This window comes from Rhineura floridana, chromosome 17, assembly GCF_030035675.1.
Source record: "Rhineura floridana isolate rRhiFlo1 chromosome 17, rRhiFlo1.hap2, whole genome shotgun sequence".
Taxonomy (NCBI): domain Eukaryota; kingdom Metazoa; phylum Chordata; class Lepidosauria; order Squamata; family Rhineuridae; genus Rhineura; species Rhineura floridana.
This window is the reverse complement of record NC_084496.1, coordinates 26,859,365-26,875,083: the sequence shown is the minus strand read 5'-3', so window position 1 is coordinate 26,875,083 and position 15,719 is coordinate 26,859,365. Positions and strand designations below refer to the sequence as shown.

Genomic DNA, 15,719 nt, shown 5'->3' with positions numbered 1-15,719 from the left:
GTGACTGAGTCCCATTTAACTGGCTGGGACTTATTTCTGAGTAGACATGCATAGGCTTCTTTTAGTTTTGTAGCAGGGTGTCAGTGATAACGTTGTTTGAGGGGAGAGGTGAAAAGGGATCCTCGTGAGGGAGGAATCAGAGCACCAGGCTCGAGATTTTGTTTCTGGGATCTCCAAACTAGACCAGAGGCTACCCAAACTAGATCAGAGGTTACCAGGAGAAGGCAAGCAGCAGCTCACAAGAAAGCTTGAATGTGCGTCTCGTGAAGATTGCAGCTCGGATCTAAGCGTTGTATATCTGTTTACAGCATCTGCAGGAATTGTCATTCTCTAATGCTATATTTTATTTAGCAAAATGTATATACCGCTTGATCCAAAAATATCTCTGAAGCGGTTCACATAAAGTGGTATAAAATACGCATTAATAATTGCAATAAAAACAGACTGGGAAACAGTCGACATAATGAAATTGTCAAAATACAAATAAAATCAACCGTTTTTTAAAAAAAATGTACATAATAAAATTGCACGTTTGGGTAGGCTATAGATCAGGAGTAGCCAGTGTTGTTGGACTCCAGCTCCCATCAGCCCCAGGCCAGCATGGCCAACGGTCAGGACTAACAGAAGCTGCAGTCCTGCAAACATTTGGAGGACAGCACCTGGGCTTACCCCTTCTGTAGACGTTTATGTTTTGCACAGAAGTAGACATACACCGCATTTCAAAGGAGTGAAACCTTGTCATCTTAGAAAAAGCATTTCACTTGTTCCAAAAAGGAAAACATTTCATAGGTGTATTTTAATTGTTCCTCAAAATTTCTGTCGGAAAAATGGAAAGTCTGGGTGGGGGTTAGTTTTTCTTTCTGGGCCTGTACATCTTGATTGTCCCAGAGTGCAGGACACAGAAGAATGGGCTCAAGTGACAGAAAGCCAGATTTCAACTGAACATCAGGAAAAACTTGCTAACGGTTAGAGTGTTGTTACGACAATGGAACCAATGACCTAGGGAGGTGGTGGACTCTCCAACACCGGAGGCATCCATGAGGCAGCTGAACAGGCACACGTCGGGGACGCTTTAAGCTGGATTCCTGCATTGAGCAGGAGGTTGGACTGCATGGCCTTATAGGCCCCTTCCAACTCTACTATTCTATGATTCTAGTAAGATGCCCAGTCCTATTATTGGAGTCCTCCCCAGTTTGAGACTTTGGCACCTAAGAGAACTCTAACAAAATTCTCCCTCCTGTCTGTCTTCAGATGAAGCCGGAGGCGCAGGTTCCTTGCCTCTTGTCAGCATCTCCCTCTTCACTCCGCTCACTCCAGCTGAAATGGCTCCATACATGAAGAGACTGTCCAGGGGTCAGACTGTGGAGGGTAAGCCAAGACGGTTGCCACTACCTGTTTCCGAGGACCTTGGGCAATCCTCCTTGCAGGGAACCCACTACTGCAGGCCTTCGTGGACATGGCAGCTGTTGGGGAATAACAAGAACAAAGAAAGCTGCCTTACACCATTTGTCCCAACTAGCTCAGTATTGCCTCCACTGACAGGCAGCAGCGCTGCTAGGGTTTCAGAAAGGGGACATTCCCCAGCCCTACCTGGAGATGCCGGGGATTGAACCTGGGAGCGGCTGCGTGCAAGGCAGGAGCCCCAACACTGAGCGACAGCCCTTCACTTTGAATAAACTTTGGAAAATACAAGTCCTTCTTGAAAACTCTGATCCTTGTCCAGTGCCAGCACCCAAATACCGCATGAGCGGAGAGCGAGGTGCCCAGCGGGGGTCATTTAAACATTACTCCTTGCCATGGGGAGGAGTCCCCAGTGGAGGAGGAGATTCCCACTGAAACCATGGGCACTGGTGCTGGCCTGTAAATCAGCCTCATTCTGCTTGAGTTGCAGCCATGAGCTCTGATCTTGGCCCACGCTATAGCGGCTAAGAGAATGAACCGTGGATCAGGAAGTCCCTGGCAGCAGTTGACCGTCAGCCCTTCCATCTGCAGTAGGGGGATTGTAGTACTGGCTTTCCTTACAAGGTTGTTGTAAGGATTAGGCATGCAGAGTTTTTCGAATGCTTGGCAGAGCTATCCACGTGTTAAGTACTATTATGATGTCTTGTTAAGATTAGGCAGATGTGAGTTTCCTTGAGGGGCTATTATCTCCTTTTGCCCCCTTCTTTTTGGGCTGGGGGGACAGTGTAGGGAGGTCAGATTGGCTCCTCCAGTCCCTTTGTTCTCTCCCATTTCCCAGATATCCTGGAGGTGCTGACTGATATCGACGAGATGTCCAGACGAAGACCAGAAATCCTTTCCTTCTTTTCCGTACGTTGACCATCCTTACGCAGTCATCTGCCTTGTGTCCTCCTTGCTCCGCCATGGTCTCCTTTGGTGGGACGTTTATTTCCCCATTGTTTTGGTAGAAGAGTTGACAGAGCTTGCATTGCTAACCACTTTATGTTTGGGGTCAAATTTTTAGGGAGCCTAGTCGCCTGTGGTGAGTAGAATTCCCTACAGGTGATTAGGAAGCTTTTGTAAAAATGGAAGAGGGTTCCTGCTTCTCTCTTCTTTTTCCTTTTGTGGTAGCAATGCTCCACAAGTAAGTGAGGAAGGTATATGTCAGAGCGTGGACAAGTAATCTTTCTAGGCTTTATCAAGAAGGCCTCTTGGTCACTGCTACAGTATCATTTTTGGTGCCCCAATAATGGTCAGTCAAATGAGACCGTTATTGGATACCCAGCAATCTGAAACATTTCTTCACAAGGGGGGTTGGCAAAGACTAGCCCTACCTTCTTGTGATAGGGAAGAATAGCTCTGCAGCCTTTAGAACAAGTATCCACAACATGGCACCCTCCAGATGTTTTGGACTGTAATTCCCATCTTGTCACCAGTGGCCAATGCTGACGGGGGCTGATGGGAGTTGTAGTCCAAAATGTCTAGGGGATAAAGTATTTATTGGTCTCTTTTCTGAACAAAGCTCCCCCAACGCGGCTTTCATGGTAGTGGTGTGATAATAATCTAAAATGCAATTTCAATGCAAAATATAAATACAATATAAAACTAATTTCTACCAACACCCCAGTTCTGAAAGCTAACCACCAGCAACAAAAAAGTCTTCAGAGCCTTTCTGAAGGACTGGTGATTTTCAGGGAATTGACATATAAAGGCCCTCTCCTGCATGACCACTAATAGAAGGGTCTCTGTTGTTGGTCTGAATGTGCAGGTAGGTTGATCTGGGTACCTGCTTCAAGGCATCCCTCAGTATGCACCGTGGCTGGCAGTTGGGGCCACCTTCTCCTCTGGGTCAGCCTCATCCTCCTCTCTTTGTGGGCATGGGCCGGCCCTGACGGTGCCAGCCATGAGAGCCGTTTCTTTGCGTGGCCTCTGTTCACCACTTTGGACATGCCAGAGACGTGACCAAAGGGGGGGGGCTTATGCAGCTACGTCCCCTACTCCTCGGGGGTATGTGCGAGAGAGAGGCTGCACGCCCATCTCTTCCCTTCCGAAGAGCCCCAGGAGTCGCTTACTCTTCCCCTCCAAAGCTTTCCTGAAACATCCAAGTGATCATTTTGGCTGTGTCATCGGTGAGGATTTTCTCCAACGCCTGCCTGTCCTTTTTTTCTTTCCCTCCTCCCCCCCAGACTCACTTGCAGAGACGGATGAGCTCTCCCGAGGAAACTTGCCGGAACCTGGCCTTCTCCCTCGCCCTGCGCTCGATAGAGAACAACCCCAGGTACGTAGGAGCAGCGCTTGCAGGGGAGGGTGGGGCTTGGCGGGGTATTGGGACCGGCCCGGGAACTCGTGGAGCAAAGAGCATTGGGGGCTCCTCTCTGTTCTCTTGGCACCCCCATCCACCCTTTACCCTTTTTCTTCCCAAGGAGGAACTGGTCAGCCTATCTCCGGTTGTCTTCCCTGCACTGGCTTTCTCGGGGCAAAGGCTTTGCCCTGCAATTGGCAGGGCCTGAGAACTAAGGCTGAGCTGGAAAGTTCGCAGGCAAATGTCTTTGGCTGGAGATGGAGCTGAAGGTGAGGGGGTGGTGCTGTTTCACAGAAGGCTCCACCCCTCACCTTTATTTATTTATGTATTTAGTGCCAGTCTTTTCCTGGGCGTAGCAATAGCAGCCATGATGATTTCCATCGCTGCTGGATGACGATAATGACGATGGTTGTTTTTTAAGTACTGGCAAGACAGCAGAGCAAGGGCAGGAGGCATTGCCCTCACTCTAGCTTGGCTCCATGGCATTGGATAGATGGTATTGTCATGAAGCCAAATCAGAGTGAGGGTAATGCTTGCTACCCTAATTCTGGCATTTTGCGAGTTAAACCACCTATGAGCCGTGATGTAAGTTTACCCCTTACGTTACTTGTTTGGGAAGCCCTACCCTCCAGAATAACTGACGCACCACACAGTTGGGGATTGAGTCAGGGAGACACTTCAGCTCAGTTCTCCTTTTAGGGCTCCTCTTGTCATTTTCTTGTGTTCCTCTTCCGAGAAGAATTGTCTCTCCTAGATTCCCCCCATCTCACACCTCTCTCCATGAGAACAGGACAGAAGCTACAGATGCTTAACATGGGGATGATGAAGTTGAACACACAATTCATTTATGGAATTGCTTTGTATATTCTAGGTTTTAAAAAAAGTTAAGCCTTTTTTAAAGGGTAGAGGTGGGGTAGAAATCTTTTGAGCACATAGGGCAGGCATCTTCCATCAGTTGCTTCGGATGTCTTGTAAACACATATCATTTTGCCCAAGCTTTGCCTGAACCTTGAGATTGAACCCTGCTATTACTGAATTCCAGTTTTTATCTGTTTTTATAACATCTTTTTACTGGTTTGATGTTGCATCTTTGCATACTGCTTAGAGATTTCTAAAAACTGAGCAGCTTAGAAATACTTTTAAATAAAAGCCACTTTCACAAGTCCGTGCTGATGGCTCCTAACTTAGACGGCACTAACATGTTTGTGAAAGAGGAGGAGACAAGGTCTGTTAGTCATGATGGCTGTGTGGAGCCTCCATGTGCAAGCAGAGTCTGCCTCAATACCAGATGTGAGGGAGCAATGATGGCAAAGTGATGTTGTTTTCAGTCCTCCTTGCGGGCTTTCCACGGTTCAGCATTCTTTGAGAGCAGGAAGCTGGACTAGTTGGGCCTTTGGTCTGGGTACAGTGGCCAGGCTCTTCTGATGTTCTCAACTCAGTGAGTTTCTCACTTTCCTGTCCCTCCTTTCAAACTTTCCAGCATTGCAGCTGATTTCCTCCCTACATTCATGTACTGCCTGGGGAGCCGGGATTTTGAGATCGTTCAAACAGCCCTGAGAAACCTGCCCGAATACACCCTCCTTTGTCAAGGTAAGAATAGGCCGTTTGCTGTTCCTGAGGCTTTGAAATAAGCAACTCGACTCCAGGGTTGTCGTAAGGATTGCAGAGCTTAACTGTAAGTGAGCAAGAGGCTCCGAACACTTAGCAAGTGCCTTCTGAACCTGAAAAGATCCAGTCCGAAAAGCCGATGGGGTTGCGGGGCTAAGGTTCAGATTTGTGTAAGGCTGGCTCCTCCGACATAATGAAGCCATGCCGTTGGAAGCATGATGTATTGAAGCGCGGCTGCAGAAGGGCTGATGGGACACATAACCTGCCGGTTGAAGAGCCCTTTCACCTTGAAGGAGAGAGCCGGTGTGATGTAGCAAGTAGAGGTTTGAACTGGGGAGACCTGGGTTTGGATCCCCGCTCAACCATGAAGCTCCCCCAGTCCCAGCCTAACCTGCCTCACGGGTTTGTTGCGAGGACAAAATAGGGGAGGAGAGCCAAGTGTTGCTTCTCTGCGTTCCTGGATAGATGGGCAAAGTAACAGCGGCGTGAATGCCATTAACACGTGCAGGCATTATCATTGAGAAGGCAGGTTGAAAACAGCAGAAGGCGGCAGATGGGTGCCTTTTGGCCAGGGAGCCTGTCAGGCCCTCCGGATGCCGCTGGACTCCCATGTCTCATCAGCCCCAGCAAGCAGGGACAGTGCTCAGGGACAGTGGGAGTGTTAGTCCAATAGCACCTGAAGGGCTACTGGTTCTCCATCCCCGTATAAAGCACTAGCCACAAAGAGGTTGCACGTTGCTTCCCAGATTGCTCCTGCGCCAGAATGGATTTGTCAGTGGCTCTGCCTTTTGCTTCCTCCTCTGTGCCTCACCCCAGCCCTCCCCCCTCCTTCAAAACCGGCATTCCCAGTGACCCTCGCAGCTCTTTGCTCTGAAAGCACACGATGGCATTTAGGTGCGGAGGCCCCAGAGGCCAGGCCACGCTTTGCCTTGAAATAATTTTGGGTCAGGCTGGGGCTTCTCGGAGCTCGTGTCCCCTCCTAACGAATACTTGTCAAGCGCAGGGTTAGCATGAGGGGTCGTGTCTGTTTTGGTCAAATGTCAGTAGGCAACCTTTTCTCTGATCCTTGGCAAATATTGGCAGACATGTTCCCATTAGGCTGAGGTGTTTCTGATCTATGCGGTGCAGCCCTTCTCATTCACTCACATGCCTTGTTGGTGGGGGGGGGACTACAGGCAGAGGCCTTGCAGCAGTTGCCATGGCTTGTTCTCCAGCCTCTTTGAGAGCTTCAGGGGTTTGCCCCTAAAACGAACCAAGGCTGCACAGCCCCATTTGGGTGAGGTTTCACCCACAGAGGTGCATGAATGGGGATAAGGCAAGCCGGATGACCAGATCTGTTGTGGTGGCAGCGGCTGGAGCAGGGAGGGATTGGGAAGCCAGTGGATATACCCCCAGTGCACTTGGACTCCCAGCCCTAGCCGGCATGGCCAGTAATCAGGAATGATGGGAGTTGTAGTCTAGCAACATCTGGGGGGCCAAAGAGTTCCCTCCTCTAGGCCTAGAAAGAATGGGTGGTATTCACCTCTAGTCCTGCTCAGAGTAGACCCACTGAAGTTAATGGGCATGCCTAACTTTAGGTTCATTCATTTCACTGGGTCTACTCTGAGTAGGATTTTTGCATACAACCCTTTGGTCTTTGGGAGACTTGAGTTGGAATCTACACACAGGACATGATTCTTATGATGGGTGACCTTGAGTTAGTGATGTCACAAGGATGTGGAACCTGCTGGACTCCAACTCCTATCATCCCTCGCCTTTAGCCACACTGGTTGGGGCTGATGGAAGGAGGGCCACAGGTTTCCCCATCCCTCCCCTAACCTCTCTCTTGCAGAATTGTTGCGAGGATAAAATGAGGTAACCCCATGCGTGTTGCTCTGAGTTCTTTGGAGGATGGATAGAGTACAAATGTAAATAAATATCCACCATTTTGGATAATAGGTGGGATTATATTCTCTTTGAACACTTCCTTTCACTTGTCCTGCACGGCAGTTCTTCATCCCCAATGAGGATGAACTTGTAGGATCTGCTGTCCCATGATGGCCAGTGGCTTAGAAAAGCGTTAAAAAAGAATTAACTAAATTTACAGAGGAGGAGGAAAGGTCTGTCAAATAACCGAAGTCCACCCAAAGCCTTTTTGAGCAGGGATTTTGTTCTGATCTCACAGGGCTATGCTTCTGCCTTCTATACTGCAGGGTGGGGAAGAGGTCATGGGCAAATGTGCAGTTCCAGTGGAGACCCATCTGCCTCCCCAAGAAAGCCATTCTGCAACATTAAGCTCCTTTGCATGGGCAGATCTCTCTAACGTTTCCTTCCCTTCACAGAGCATGCAGCCGTGTTGTTGCAGAGGGCCTTCCTGGTCGGGATGTATGGACAAGTGGATACCAGCTCCCAGATTTCAGAAGCCTTGAAGATTTTGCATATGGAAGCCATGATATGAACAGTGCTGCCTGATGGCTCAGAACTCCAAGAGGACAGAGGGGCCTTGTTTGACTCTGCTAGCTGGGAACCCTAGGGGAATACAAGTTCTGCGTTCTGGGGAAGAGAAGGCCTTGATACTTATGCCAGACATCTACAGAAGAAAAAAGGTGGTCACTCTGACTTAAAGGATGCTGGTGTTTGTCCCACTCTAGACGTCAATTAAGCAGAAAGGAAAATGTTTTAAAGTCCTGATGACAGGCCATTTCCCAAGTTCAGCCAGGTGTGAGCCATTGCGGAAAGCGCCCCTTTCTTCTGGGGTGGCCGAAAGAAGGCTCCTGTGTCTTCAGACTTTTCCTGGCGTGTGCTTTTGCCAGATCACCTCCCCACCCCAGACATTAAAATGTGTACAGTCTTTTCCACAACAATAATCTGATGTTTGTTACTTAAAAAAAATTAAAATATTTTATTTGTTGTACTGCCTTTATCTTACGCCTCAATTTGATTTCTCTTTCCTTTTCAGAATTACATGGTCTAGAAAACTTAACCTTAAAAACAGCCAAGGAATTATTTTGCATCTGACCCATTAAATATATATATACACGCATATATACACAGTTCTTTTTATTCTTCTTAAAGATAATCTGAGCTTACACAAATATGCCAGGGTCATTTCTGCATGTGCAACAGAGATTTCTCGTAATTACAGAAAAGAATCTAGAATTGCCATGTGGCATAAAGGCAGGGCTGGTAGTGTGCTGGCAGTCACAGCCAGGCTGGTACCTTGGCCCCAGCCCAGAGGGTGTGCGCTGCTAGCCAGAGTCCTTGAGCTTTGTTACAGGGACCAGAACTATAGCTTGGTGCTTGAGTGGAAACCTGAAAATGACCAAGCAGGAGCAGACAAGGGCAGTGGGACAGGCCCCCTAGTATTTATAGTAGGCCCAACCAATCCAGAGGAACAGAAAGCAGAGAGTAGGAATAAACGGACAGTTCTCCCAATGGAGGGCTGTAGGAGTCCCTCAAGGATCGGTATTGGGACCTGTACTTTTCAACTTGTTCATTAATGACCTAGAATTAGGAGTGAGCAGTGAAGTGGCCAAGTTTGCTGATGACACTAAATTGTTCAGGGTTGTTAAAAAGGGATTGCGAAGAGCTCCAAAAAGACCTCTCCAAACTGAGTGAATGGGCAGAAAAATGGCAAATGCAATTCAATATAAACAAGTGTAAAATTATGCATATTGGAGCAAAAAATCTGAATTTCACATATACGCTCATGGGGTCTGAACTGGCGGTGACCGACCAGGAGAGAGACCTCGGGGTTGTAGTGGACAGCACAATGAAAATGTCGACCCAGTGTGCGGCAGCTGTGAAAAAGGCAAATTCCATGCTAGCAATAATTAGGAAAGGTATTGAAAATAAAACAGCCGATATCATAATGCCGTTGTATAAATCTATGGTGCGGCCGCATTTGGAATACTGTGTGCAGTTCTGGTCGCCTCATCTCAAAAAGGATATTCTAGAGTTGGAAAAGGTTCAGAAGAGGGCAACCAGAATGATCAAGGGGATGGAGCGACTCCCTTACGAGGAAAGGTTGCAGCATTTGGGGCTTTTTAGTTTAGAGAAAAGGCGGGTCAGAGGAGACATGATAGAAGTGTATAAAATTATGCATGGCATTGAGAAAGTGGATAGAGAAAAGTTCTTCTCCCTCATAATACTAGAACTCGAGGACATTCAAAGAAGCTGAATGTTGGAAGATTCAGGACAGACAAAAGGAAGTACTTCTTTACTCAGCGCATAGTTAAACTATGGAATTTGCTCCCACAAGATCCAGTAATGGCCACCAGCTTGGACGGCTTTAAAAGAAGATTAGACAAATTCATGGAGGACAGGGCTATGAATGGCTACTAGCCATGATGGCTGTGCTCTGCCACCCTAGTCAGAGGCAGCATGCTTCTGAAAACCAGTTGCCGGAAGCCTCAGAAGGGGAGAGTGTTCTTGCACTCGGGTCCTGCTTGCGGGCTTCCCCCAGGCACCTGGTTGGCCACTGTGAGAACAGGATGCTGGACTAGATGGGCCACTGGCCTGATCCAGCAGGCTCTTCTTATGTTCTTATGTTCTTAAGCCAGTGGCCCATCTAGTCCAGCATCCTGTTCTCACCGTGGCCAACCGGGAAGCCCACCAGCTTCGGAGTGCAAGGGCACTCTCCCCTCCTGCAGTTTCTAGCAACTGGTACTCAGAAGCATACTGCCTCCGACTATGGAAGCAGAGCATAGCCATCATGGCTTTTCCTCCAGGGAGTTGTCTAATCCTGTTCTAAAGTCATCCAAGTTGGTGGCCCTCACTGCCTCCTGTGGGAGCAAATTCCATCTCTTTAGCGGCACGCTGTGTGAAGTACTTCCTTTCGTCTGTCCTGGCACTTCCAACATCCAGCTTCATTGAATGTCCACAAGTGCTAGTGTTACGAGAGAGGGAGAAAAACCTCTCTCGCCACTTTCTCCATGCCATGAGTAATTTTATACATGTCTGCCATGTCTCCTCTCACTCTCTTCTAAACTAAAAAGCCCCAAATGCTGCAACCTTGCCTCACAAGGGAGTCGCTCTATCCCTTTGATCATTCTTCCCTTTTCTGAACCTTTTCCAGCTCTACAATACCTTTTGAGGTGAGGCGACCAGACCTGTACAGAGTATTCCAAATGCAGCCATACCATAGATTTATACAACAGCATTACGATATCGGCAGTTTTCTTTTCAATACCTTTCCTAGTGAGCCCTGTTATGGAATTTGTCTTTTTCACCGCTGCCGCACGCTGGGTCAACATCTTCATCAAGCTGTCCATTAATACCCCCAAGGTCAGTCAGTCAAGTTTATTTGCCAGGCCATAGGCCAACACAATTAAGAACATAAACATATTAAAATTTTACAATTAAAACAGCATTAAAATAGAATCACTTTAAAACTGTTAAAACATAGAATAGAAGTATGTGTATACATTTATAACCAAAAGATCTCTAAGATCCAAGAACATTGCAATGTTTAGCCCTCAACTTTTGGGCAACAAAAGCGAAATGTGCCACCTTATTTGTAACTTGAGGGTCTTTATCTGCAAGAAGAAAGGAGATAATTTGATCTATATCTTTGGAACCTAAGGTACTGATCAGGGGATCCAAATAGATGGATCTTGGTTGGATATAGAGTGGGCAATCTAAGAGATAATGTGGGAGATCTTCCACCTTTCCTAGCAAGCAGATGCACTGTCTTTGTTCTCGCGGAAGTTGAAGGTAACGGCCAGAGATGAGGGCAGTGGGCATAGTCTGGAATCTGAGGGCTGTAAAAGCATGTCTTAAATGTACAGAATGGAGATATGACAAGTAATCAGCCCTTGAGTGGTCAAGTTTATAGAGACTATACCACCTTGAAAATTTGGAATTAAGGATGGCTAGCCTATCGATCCATATGGAGTGTTGAGCGATCTGTGCACTTACTTTACTCTTATTCAATGAAAGAGGGGACTTAGATGTAAAATGGTATTGCTGTAGAATGTTCAGGGATCTCTGCTTCCAGGATTTGTCCTTCGTGGCCTGATCAAAACAGGCCTTCGCCAAGATCTTAGAAGGAGCATTAGTTAGTGAAGACCAGTAAGTTAATAAGGTCTTGTGTATAAGAGCCTTGATTGATAACAGGCCGCATTCAGATCGTAGCAGAGCAGTAGGTGTACCGGGAGGTAAACAAAGAAGCTGTTTGAGAAAGTTATTCTGGACGGCCTCCAGAGTGGGGAAGGAAAGAGCATCCCATCCCCAGACAGCCGCCCCGTATAGGATCTGTGAGATAACCTTATATTGATAGATTTTCAGAGCTGGAGCCACCTGATGGCCCCCAACAGACCTGAAAAATTTAAGTATCGCTCCGGTGGCCCTAGATGCTGAACATTTAACTGCGGCAAGTTGTCTTTTCCATGACAGATTATCTTGAAAATGGATCCCAAGATAGTTAAAAGCACGACATTGTTCTATGGCGTGGTTTCCCATGGACCATTTATGCTGTCTAGATCTATTTCCAAAAACCATAACTTTGGTTTTCTGATAATTAATTTTGAGATGTTCCTTTTTACAGTAAGTGTCCAGGTTCGCCATTAATCTCCTTAAGCCAATTGGAGTGAGGGATAGCAAGATCATATCATCTGCGTAAATTAACATTGTGATCTTCCTATTACCTAATGAAGGGGCAAAGAAAGATGGATCCTGCAGCTCAGAAACAATATCATTTAAATAAAGGTTAAACAAAGCAGGGGCTAAAAGACAGCCCTGCTTTACACCTTTGTTCACCGATATTGGATCAGATAAATTGTTTCCCAGTCTAATTCTCATAGTGTTGTTCGAGTGTAATTCCCTAATCAGGTGTAACAAGCGTTTATCAATATTAGTATTCTCCAGCTTGGACCATAGACGCTCTCTATCTATTGAATCGAAAGCTGCCGCGAGATCTACGAAGGCGACATATAGGTGTTTTGTGGGTCCATGTATCGATTGATTGGCTAAGAAGTAGAGAGTAAAGCAATGGTCTATGGTACTCTGGCCTTTTCTGAACCCTGCTTGTTCTGGATAGATAATTCTGTTATCAGCTTCCCATTCCTCTAATTTTAGGAGGAGAAATTAGGCTAGGACCCCAAGGTCTCATTCCTGGTCAGTCATTACCAGTTCAGAGCATGTTATGTGCCTTCAAGTCGATTACAACGTATGGCGGCCCTATGAATCAGCGACCTCCAAGAGCATCTGTCATGAACCATCCTGTTCAGATCTTGTAGGTTCAGGTCTGTGGCTTCCTTTATGGAATCAATCCATCTCTTGTTTGGCGTTCCCCTTTTTCTACTCCCTTCTGTTCTTCCCAGCATTATTGTCTTTTCTAGTGAATCAGGTCTTCTCATGATGTGTCCAAAGTATGCATGTGTATGAAATTAAGATTTTTTTGCTCCAGTATAGACAGCTTTGTACTTGTCTACATTGGATTTCATTTACCATTTACCACCCATTCACTCAGTTTGGAGAGGTCCTTTTGGAGCTCTTCGCAATCCCTTTTTGTTTAAACAACACCTGAACAAAGAGAGGAGACCATCTGCCAGTCACAGGGGCCAATGTTGAACACTGCAGTTCCCTGCGGTGCCTGAAGAGGGCCCCAAGGATTGTGCTGCCTCTGACATCAGCATTTGCAGGTGCAGAAACGTGAGAGTCTCACATTTTTCCAAGCAAGATTCCACTTTCCGCAGTTACAAAGATACATTCAAAGACACGCTTGGCAGCCTGTGTCAAAAGCTCCAGGTGTTTTGCTTTTCCTGTGTCCTGCATCATTGCACAAGCCAACCTCATAGTCTCCCTTTCACTTCCCCGTGAAAGAATTGCAGAGTTGGCAGGGACCTTAAATACTAGAGTGCACCGCCTTCCAAGGCAATCTGTTATGCTGTCAAACAGCTTGTACCATCCAGGAAGTTTTCCATAATGTTTGCTCTAAACCAGGGTTGGAGAACCAGTGGCCCTCCAGCTGTTGGACTGCAGCTCCTGTCAGCCCTGACCATTGGCTAGGCTGGCTGGGGCTATTGGGAGCTGGAGTCCAGCAACATCTGGAGGGCAACCAGTTCCCTCCTAGCCTAAACAAAGGACTTGGAAGATGCACTTTCCCAGTACCTTCCGACCTGGCCTTTGAGATCAGTAGCACAGGCCCTGTTTGTGGTGGCGGCAGCAGCGAGGAGGATGGTCACATGAGACAGGGCACACTCGGTGGCAGCACCCTGCTTATGGAACTTCCTCCTGGGTGAAATTGGGTTGTCCCTCAAAGCTAGCTATATTCAGGCACCCGCTTGTACAGGCCTTTGAGGTATGATTGGTGCTACAATGATAATGCCTGCTGCTATTTTTAGTGTTGATCTGTTTTAATTGTTTTTACAATTCATGTATTATTTTATGTTGATAGTCACCCTGTGCTCCCTTTTGGAAGGAATGGTAGGATATAAATATAAATAAACCTTCTTTTTCCTTGTCACTGGAATCCATTGGTTCGGGTCTTCTTATCTTGAAGAGGGGTAGCCAACATGGTGCCTTGCAGATGGGAGTTGGTGTCCAGCCGCGTCTGGAGAGCATTGCACATGACTATCCCTGCATCTGGAGCAACAGGAAACAAATGTCCCTCTGTTTTATTATTTATGCAATGCTTCCCAAAGCAATCTACAAGATACATATGTGTGACAGCTCTTCAAATATCTTGAGATGGCCATCAGGTTGCCTCTTAATCATCTCCAGCCTCAACAACCCTCCCCTCCAACCGTTCCACATCACACTTCATTTCCCTGTCCCTTACAATTTTTTGCCCTCAAACTTCAGACCCCAAAAGTGATACTTGCACTCTGTAAGACCACTCCCTTGCATCCAGTCCTCCCCATGCCTACACTCTTCAATCCCATCTTGCTGCCCATCTTCATTAGGCTGGTCTCTGCCAATAAAGTACTTTACACACACAAAATGGAGGTAGAGATACCAAATATCTGTAATCACACATTTAAGTAAGTGGCACTAACTGGAGGTGGTGCCTACATATGAAAAGACCAGTTGTTCAAATGAGCATAGATACAACCCTATCTGATCTTTGTCACTTAATCTGCATGAAGAATTTGGCCTGAGAATGCCCTGGTAATCCCAATCACTATGTATGGATGTGAAAGTTGGACAGTAAAAAAAGCAGGTAAGAGAAAAATCAACTCATTTGAAATGTGGTGCTGGAGGAGAGCTTTGCGCATACCATGGACTGCGAAAAAGGCAAATAATTGGGTGTTAGAACAAATTAAACCAGAACTATCACTAGAAGCTAAGATGATGAAACTGAGAATATCATACTTTGGACACATCATGAGAAGACATGATTCACTAGAAAAGACAATGATGCTGGGAAAGACAGAAGGGAGTAGAAAAAGAGGAAGGCCAAACAAGAGATGGATTGATCCATAAACTTGCTGAACTTGGAAGGTCTGAACAGTGTGGTTTATGACAGATGCTATTGGAGGTTGCTGATTCATAGGGTTGCCATAAGTCATAATCTACCTGAAGGCACATAACAACAACAACACGTACCTTGGACTGGTCTTTGCCCTTTCTAGAGGAATCCCAGGGCAATATTGGCCCTGCTGTTTCATTTTTTTTCTTGTACATTATTCTTTATCTATCCATGGTGTCTCAGGAAAGTCCCATAATTCAGTGACAGAGAACAGGCTGTGTGTACAGAAAATCCAACCTTCAGCTCTTGGCCTGGAAAGGATCTTCCCTGGATGCACTGCAAAATATCTCTCTGCTTGAAGTCTTGGGGAGTTCTTGCCAGTCAGAGCATTAAAGAATACAGAGTTAGAGGATGGCTCTTTCTTTCTCCCCCTGTTCTACTAATCTAGAGATGGGGCCCTTTGGACCTTCCAGATGTTCAGCACTCCAGCTCTCATCAGCCCCAGCCAGCATGGCTAATGGTCAGGGATGATGGGAGCTGTAGTCCAGCAACGTTCGAGGACCCAAAGGTTGGGAAAGGCTGCGGCTTAGGATGTTCTGGGAGAGACTACTTTATGATTTGCCTTCTCACTCTTTGGAGTTGTTTGAACCAGGAGATCCCTCTAGAGGAAAAATAAACCCGACTCACTTCATTTAAAGCAGCCGCCTCTGAGTCTGCGTCTTACAAAGCTGACAGTGATGCAAGTTCTTAGTCGCTTTGCAAGACTTGAGGTGATGTAGCAAAGAGCCAGATACAAATGAAGTGAAGACCCGGAAGACAAAGAGTCAAGAGTCGATGAATGAGCGGTCCTGAGATATTTGGTGACAGAAGGATTGATGGCCCTCCTAAGTACCGATGGAGAAGAGGAGACAGATCTCTGCTGCTTGAGCTTCTCAGCCTCAGTTGTTTCAGTGCAGGGACAGGTTGTTTGTTCAATAC

At 46.7% G+C, this 15,719-nt stretch overlaps 1 protein-coding gene across 2 annotated transcripts in view; it reads left to right on the top strand.

Annotated features, from left to right (window-relative positions):
• INTS1 (integrator complex subunit 1) overlaps positions 1 to 8,252 on the top strand; it is a 62,252-nt gene extending 54,000 nt beyond the window's left edge. For both annotated transcript variants that reach the window (XM_061599395.1, XM_061599394.1), the window contains exons 43-47: positions 1,252 to 1,368; positions 2,240 to 2,310; positions 3,627 to 3,718; positions 5,223 to 5,332; positions 7,672 to 8,252. In XM_061599395.1, the coding sequence (XP_061455379.1) occupies positions 1,252 to 1,368; positions 2,240 to 2,310; positions 3,627 to 3,718; positions 5,223 to 5,332; positions 7,672 to 7,787 (506 nt within the window). In that variant the 3' untranslated portion in view covers positions 7,788 to 8,252. The remainder of the gene's footprint in view (positions 1 to 1,251; positions 1,369 to 2,239; positions 2,311 to 3,626; positions 3,719 to 5,222; positions 5,333 to 7,671) is intronic.
• Positions 8,253 to 15,719: the final 7,467 nt, after the last annotated feature.